Raw genomic sequence first — 8330 nt, 5'->3', positions numbered from 1 at the left:
TCAAATGCAGGCTTCCGAAGTAGTGTTGGAACAACATGCTGTGACAGATAAGAATTAAAAATAGCTGTAGTGGGACAGGGACGGGGGTTTATTGAAAAGGATAATCGTGAAATGCCTTGATTTTCAGAAGCTAATCTGTATTCCCCCACTCCACTCTTACTAGGTGCTACTTTGGTGGCTTTTCGACCCAAACAAAACCACCAGTCATGAATTCATGAATGGGTGTGAGTCAGACCTGCCTCTGATTGGCTCAGCGCTGAGCCAATCAGGGGGCAGGTCTGACTCACACCCCCTTCACACCCACTGCAGGCCGGCCGCGCGGAACTCCGGCTGCCAGGACAAGGTGAGTGTGTGTGTGTGTGTGTGTGTGTTATATATATATATATATATATATATATATTTTTTTTTTTTTATTTTTTTTTTATTTTAACACTTTTCTGGATGAATTGCAGGGCAGGGCTTATATATTTAAGCCCTTCCCGACAATTCATCCCACACTCGCCCGCAGCGCATTGCTTTCAATGGAGCCGGCTGTATTGCCGGCTCCATTGAATGCGCTGGACAGCTCCGGCCCGTTTCTAATGAAACGCGGCTAGGAGCAGATTTTCGGGCGATTTTCGGGCACCGGTCATGCGATTTGCGGATGCGCATCCGTCATGCGATCCACAAATCGCGCGAAAAAACGCCCGTCTGACTAAGGCCTAAGACTGTGAATATGCCTACTGGTGATACTTCAGAACTGGATGTTAAAAATCAGAGATCATGCACACATGAGACAGCGGTCATACATTACTGAAATGCGCAGGATGGAGCTACTTGGTGTCTGTTCCAGGTGATATTACAGACTGTCTACATGCTAGGTAACAAAGCTTTACACAAAGGCGACATTGGTTTAGAAAAAAGAAAAGAGCTCTTTAAACTCAGAAAGGTTGACGTTGGGAGTTGTAATTAAGTAGACCCACCTAAGGTTATGATCAGAAGCGGAGGCTATGTGAGCTGTGCACTGCCGGATGAACAAAGAGATGTAATACTCTTCCATTTACCGTAACCACAAAGTGTGTATGAATGTGGAACATGCTACTTACTCATTGGTAATCTTCTGGAAGACTCGGAACAAGGATCTGGTTCCTGAAGTGAGGACAGAAGTGTGAACCGCCACTCTGACAGCTCAGGCCAGGTCTTGTGCTATCAGATGGATGCAATTATCTGATGTGCTATCCCTTCAAGAAATTATAAAGCTTTTCCGAAGAGCTCTCTGGCAGGGGGCTCTGGAAGCCAATCGGTGTGAGCCGAGTAGAGAAGTTTGTAAGATTGCAGAAGTGAGGTTTTGGTAAGCTGACAAAGAGAAACTCTCCAACTATCAGACATCTGATCTACAGTTAGGCAAGGATTTATTTTGTTGTTGGCTATTTTTGTTTGTGTGCAACCATTATAAGCCAGACAAAACATCAACTTCGATTGATTTGGTGCTGTTGATCGGATTTGGATCTGGGTACAGAGACAGCAGACTTTGCTTCCAGCAAAGGCAATCACAACAGCTGCAATAGAGTTTACAGAATGTCATTTTGTGCAAGCTGTAATATCATATGTAATCTGTGACTTCAATGAGGCTTACGGTACCAGTTATTACAGTGCGCGAAGCAAGGCATTTAATGTCATTTGGCTCAGTGGCTACGGATGTAGCAGGTCTGAATTTGTCACTGTATTGTGCACAAAGCAGGATGTCTTTTTGTCCTCATTACTAATAGAAAAGGAAAGCCTGCTATAATGTATTTGAATCTACAGAAAGGAATTACAAAGCTTTAAAAGAGAGGACTGAAGACTACAAGACATATGAAATTTGACATACTGTTTAAAAATCTGTAAATTGATCCCACTAGTTACTGTTATCCAGTTCCTTCCAGAACAGAAATAAGGTTCAAAGATGTAGAATTTCCCTCCTGGTATAACTGATCAATGAAACTGAATAGCATACACAAATAAGGGTTTGTCTATATCTAAATAAGTCTGTAGACTCCTGCTTGTTCAATAAAGTTTGTACCAGTCATATTCAACGTGGCTCAATACATTCAAGATGGCTAGACTCCGATGTAGCCAATAAGTGATACACAAGGCATCGTTATTAAGAAATTTATTATACCATTTTAGGTGATTAAAAGAAAAAAAATTACAAAAACACAAATGACAAATGCTCTGAGAAGGGTTTTTGTGTCATTACTATGCTTGACCCTTCAGAGCTTATGCTTACCTTTCACCCACATTTTTGGGTTTCTCTACACATAAATTAATCAATCTAGCATATACTTTGAATTACTTATTGTACCAATATTGTACACAGTATTTTTGGAAGAAAATGACAAGTTCTACAAGAATAGGCAACAAGGAATGCTGGGAACAAGACTGTCATTAGCTTACTGTTGCAGCAGGGCATCATTGGAGCCTGGGGAATGAGTACTGGACATCTGATATTTCACCCTTAGGACCAGCAGGAATTTTATAATTCATCTCTAACCCATCCTAACCCAATGTTTAGGTCATTAGCCTCCTCAGTTACCTAGACCACCAGTCATATAAATATAGACCTCATTTAGCACCTAAGCCACCAGGAACGTCATCATTAATCCCTTCACTATTCTAGACATGTACAGGATAATGAGATTTAATACATAGAAGCTGTTAATGTAGATTATGTATTTATCTACAGTATACCATAACATTAAACCTATGCTTTAATGTGAAAAAGTCGCATAAAAATCATAATTTTTATACATTTTTGCTTATTCCTTTACTCCAAGTAGTCATTCTAAAAAATGTGAAATGTCATTTTGATTAGTTACATATGGTAAGCTTTATAGTTGGTGGCCTATAATTAACATCTATGTGAGCTTCGGCAATTGCACTTTGAAAAGTAAAAGATAGCATGCACTTGGGTGTTCCTCTGGATTTTTCAGTTATAATAACTGTCACAGTTCTTGGGTTATTTTTACTTTACTCAAAAGTCATAGAAAATATTACAAAATGATTCAAATCGATATCCAAATCACTGCGGACTTAATTCCTTTCATTTAGAATTTACATATAACAATAAAATGTGCCGATCTGCATGAGCCCAGGAGATTTATTTGATTTCAATTACAATACAGATAGTTATATTTATGGAGACCCTAAAAAGTTTAGAAGAATAAGTAGCACTTCTTGCTATTCATTGAACATAAGAAATTATTTAAAGGGTTTTTTTTCCTTACAGAGCTATTATTGACCCATCCTCAGGACAGTTCAGCAATAGCTCACCCATGGGGATCCGCCTAGGACACACAGCACCCAAACCACTTCAGTGGCTTGGGGTGGTACTGCAGGTACAGTTTCCATTCCTGTCTTTAAAGTGATTGTCTGCCCACAAATATCTTTTATTTTTCTAAATAGGAGTGTTTTTGAACACATTACTTTCTTAATATATTTTTATAGTGGTCCTTTTTCTGAAATAATCAAAACAGACTGCTTACAGTCACCACTAGGTGGAGCTTTATGTATACTGTATTCAAATTTAGTTCAATGCATAAGTAAATATGCAGTTTGCTCCTAAGCTCCCTTCAGTAGTCACTCCAGAATGTCTACACAGCGTGTCATTTAAGAGATAAACAAGGCTCCAGCTGTTAAAGATATTAATCAGCACAGAATGATGGCGCTAATAATGACATTGGGTTGAACTTGCTGTACTATAACCAGATGATTAAACCTAAGATAATACATTTTTTCTTCATAAATAACAAAATTAACAAAAATGAACACAACTCATTCTAACAAGTCTTATTGAGTAATGTTTGGCTACTGCGGTCAGTTCTAAGAGTTATAAAGTACTGCAGAATATGTTGGAGATACTTCAGATTATTAAGATGTTTCCAAATGGCCTAATCTGCTCATGCGATATCCAATATTCAGAGAAGAACTGAAGTGGCCTTGAGTCACATATTGACAGTTTATGATTGTGTTACATTAGCGAGTTGGATAATGGTTAATATATACATTCTAATTTTAGTTATCTTCTCTTTTCTTAAACTAAGAGTTAGTTTACTTGTACTATCCTTAGAAATATATTCCCCACAAACGGCCCGGTGAGAAGACCCTTGTTCTAGCGGTGGAATATGCATCCATTAGCCATTTATGGCATATCCTGTGGCTGTGCCATAAATGTCTAAGTTGGGAACAACATGCAGGATAAATAATGCCTATGATAAGAAGAGGTCCTTCTAAAGAAAGTAAGCTGATTAGAGAGTATTTCATCGCTCAACTGTATTCTGTTAGTGGATCAGTCAACAAGCATTAAATTTCCTTGCCGTGCCACCACAGATACCCATTGAGAACAATAGACTGAACATGTAATGCATAGGTGTGCCATGTCCTCCAAAGCAAGATACCCTACATGTAAGCTGCTCCGTACCTCCGCTAATGGATTGTGGTTGGGCATGATCATTTCTCCTCTCGTAACTTAGAACATCCCGTTAGGATATTTGAAAATGTTTTTCTAAACCAGACTAACAACATAGGATGATTCGTGATAAAAAGACCAGGAAGCAAACAGCTACTTAAGTTCATGCACATTTTATTGAGTAGTAATATAAAATGCTTTTTTGTCATTGTTACACGTGCATGCTTTGATTGCCAACATTTCAGAAGTCAAATTACAAAGGCAAGGCTTTAGGCTGTAGTGAATTACTTGGGCACTTAAACAATTGTTAGAAAATATCAATGGACTTGTTGTATCCAGTTCGATTTTTAAGTTCCTTTAAGAGTCATTAATAACCCGTAACTCATATTATAAAGGGGGGAATAAGTGAAAAGAATTACACATTTGTGGCACATGACAAAACGTAACAGAATGACCAAACCATTATGACATTAACAGTTATCATGCACTTAAAGAGTTCCACATGTAACCACAAACTTATTTTAAATTTCACAAGTCTTGCTAAACATGCTAACCATATATATGTGTGCACCGACAAGCGTATGTTATAAAACATTAAGAATATTCTTTTCTCCTCTTTAGATTTTTTCAAAGCTTTTTCTTTTTGTTTGATTACAAAATTTCAAAGGCATTAAGCGTTTTTAAGAGAATATAAAGTATGCCAGTATACATACATTTCCAGTATAAGTCCAACCACTAAGCGCATTACAGTCCCATACAGGCCTATACAGCCGTTTTGTCTTAAAAAACATGCATAGGCGGATTTTTACAGAATATAGATGCTTTTCACTGCACTTAATATGGTGTCTTGTTCACTATACTTAAAAATGCACCACTCATAAATATTAAAATTCAGCAAGCCACAACCAATACTTTATTTACCAAAAAACCTTAGATAGAACAGCAAAAAATAGAATGGATATCATTATTCCAGTTTTGCTTTTTTTTAAAGAAAAAGAAAAGAAAAATTAATAAGAAAAAAAGAAGATATTCACTGCCAAATAAGTAAGCTATGTGTTCTATAGTAAGAAGGGCATTCAAGCACAATAATGTAACCTGAGGTAAGCATAATCTGTACAAAATTAAACTTTCCTTTTTGGCATCTTTTACAATTTTCAACATTCTTACATTTTTTTAAATTTTTTATTTTTTTAAATTTTTTTTATTTTTTATTTTTTTTTATTTTGCCATTTGTCCTCCATTGCCGAGGCAATGCTCTGAAGTCTGTGTCCCAGCACCGGTGGCATTAAGACTAACCATAGAAATGGTGTGTGATACCCATACACTGTTGGGAGGTGCTTGCAATTGATTTAAACAGTGATACAAAGCAGGCACCTCCCACAGAGAGAAGGGCAGAAAAGAGCCAATCTGACAAGAGTAACAAAACATCAGCAATAAATAGTCCTTATTCTTGTTTGCACTTTATGTTAAAAATGTTGTAATGTCTAGCTGTAGTTTAGAATTGCAAATGTAAACATACAATAGTTAGTAAGAAATTAGACAAATATGTACTGTATGTTCAGTAACTAAAAGAAGGCCTTTCTGTAATATAACTACAGCTTCCCAATATCCTTGGAAAATATGTTCTATATAGGTAAGCAATATCTGTGTGTATGTTTTCTACAAGCATTTATAGGCATATCCAGATGAGGCTAGTGTCCCCCCACTAGAATAGATTTCTCTCTTTCTTAAGATGACACTGTAAACTGAATTCAACACCAACCCCAAAATTAAGTAGCATTTACCCAAATCAAGATCACTCATCTGCTGATGAGCGGCAATCCCATCATGCTGTGCAGCTACAAAAAAAATATATATTAATAGACAGGACGTGGTCACTGGATATTGCTGCTGTTACTGCCATTGCTGTCAGTGCCATTGGTCTCTGAAGAAATAGCCTTGTTGATAGAGTTAAGATTGGCATCTGAAGGCATAGCATCTCGTCGTGGTGGCATCCTTTCATTGATGCGATCCAAGCCTTTGGCTTCCTCAAAGCTAGTGATCTTATGCTGCGGCGAGAATCCTTTGATTGCTGGACAGGAAATGTAAAAAAAAAAAAAAAGAAAAAGAAAAATGTAACAAGAGTAGAGAATCGACCTTTTAGTAAAGTTCTATAAAATGATAAGTCTTGTAAACTCGCAAACATGTGGTATGGAGTGGTAAAGAGAAAAAATTTGGATTGAAAACTAAAACAAACATAACGCCACTTAAACAAAATAAGATGAAATATAGTACTATCCAGTTGAGTTCAACTCAGAAGCTTGTTTTTTTCACCTCATGCAATTTAAAAGGACTTCATTCTAGATTTGGTGACAAACTAATTTGCGATCATCCCTAAACTCTGCAGTGAAAACAATGTAAATGTATCAATAGAATTGTTAAACAATTGTTTTCTTAGGATAAAGAAATGGCCAGCGTTATTTTATAGATCACGTATGCGTAGTAAAGAGCATACACACCTTCAGGTGGAATTTTATTAGAACCCCACTTATCTTTTGAAGCTAAACATTTAACAGTTGATCAACATCACAATTAAAAAATGCATGCAATGAAACAAAAAAGGATTCTAGTAACGGTTTGTATAATAGAATGCTAAAACAAAAAGTCCAAATCCATGAAAGAAACGGAAATACAAGTACAATAAATCTGCGGTGAAGCTGAAATATATCTAAAAAAGGAACAAAGGTGAGTTAATTTTAACAAGCCACAGTCTGTTATATAGTGGTGAAATGATTATCAATCTATGATGTCAACTTCAATAACCAGTAACACGAAAACTTCTGATACTCTAAGAGGTTTAGAACAGACTAAAATGCACAGAACTACTAATGCACTATAGCACTACTGTCTATATAATGTTTAAAATCAGACAATGGTGTATATATAGCTATATATTATATGTAAATGAGGCATTCATACCAACACCTTGAACACGTGGCAGTATAGTGAAGGAGATTATATTGGCATTTCTGGTAGTAAAAGATAATACTGTATTCTTTTTGGGACATATATATCGAAAAATACATTAGGCTAAAGTTCACCATTTTCTAAGTTACAAAATATCTTCTTGCTATATTTGATCAATTAAATGTGGAGAATTTGGGGGTTATAAAGGCTATAATTCATATACCATATTACATATGTCTTACGAGCCAATGTTCCTCAGTCTTCCTACCCATGTTTAAAGGGAAAATAGGCAGAATTCTAACTTTCAGTGATGCCTTTCAAAAAAGTTATTGCATATTTAGTCCAACTAACATTAAGCAAAATGAACCTACAAAAAAATTACAGTGTTAGAAATTACTATTTGAGATGAACTCCCATGGACAATTCTCCAAATAACCTATGGCTATTTCCAAAAAAAAAAAAAAAACACAACGAAATACAAAAAGAAAGCAAAAAAATAACAAAATGGATGAATGACCCCTTTGTTTTATACATCTCATGTTAATGTGAAAGCACACATTAATTAGATCGGGTTAGGAAGCATGGAAGGGAAAGAATGGAAGAAAAGCAAAGGCCATATCAAAGCTTCTTAAACTACCTTTCATTTTCTCAAATATAATAAGAATATAAACACATAAAGCAAATGAAGACCAACGTAGGTTTTAGTCAATATTCAACCTCAGTAGGAAATTTGTGGAATGCTGGAAATGGCGACAAGATTTTAGGTTTAAATATTTCTCAAACTTTAGATAAATGTGAAAAGTTGCAGTTGGTCATGCATTTGAAAATCCCCGGTGTGGGATTTCAAAGAAAAAGTAGAATGGGCTTTGTGAAACTATAAATTTAGAAGAGCAGAAGCCTCACTGGCCAAGATTGTGCTCTGCTAGTTTGCTGAGCAGACACGGGGACCGATTGACTA

The 8330-nt window shown here is 36.2% G+C and overlaps 1 protein-coding gene across 4 annotated transcripts in view; it reads right to left on the bottom strand.

The window, feature by feature from the left end:
- Positions 1–4583: 4583 nt before the first annotated feature.
- Positions 4584–8330, bottom strand: part of PPP3CA (protein phosphatase 3 catalytic subunit alpha) — a 206940-nt gene continuing 203193 nt past the window's right edge. For all 4 annotated transcript variants that reach the window (XM_066573972.1, XM_066573973.1, XM_066573974.1 and 1 more), the window contains one exon: positions 4584–6497. In XM_066573972.1, coding sequence (XP_066430069.1) covers positions 6301–6497 — 197 coding nt within the window. In that variant the 3' untranslated portion in view covers positions 4584–6300. The remainder of the gene's footprint in view (positions 6498–8330) is intronic.

This window comes from Eleutherodactylus coqui, chromosome 7, assembly GCF_035609145.1.
Source record: "Eleutherodactylus coqui strain aEleCoq1 chromosome 7, aEleCoq1.hap1, whole genome shotgun sequence".
Classification (NCBI taxonomy): Eukaryota; Metazoa; Chordata; class Amphibia; order Anura; family Eleutherodactylidae; genus Eleutherodactylus; species Eleutherodactylus coqui.
The sequence above is the reverse complement of the archived record's forward strand: the minus strand, read 5'-3'. Positions and strand labels throughout refer to the sequence as shown.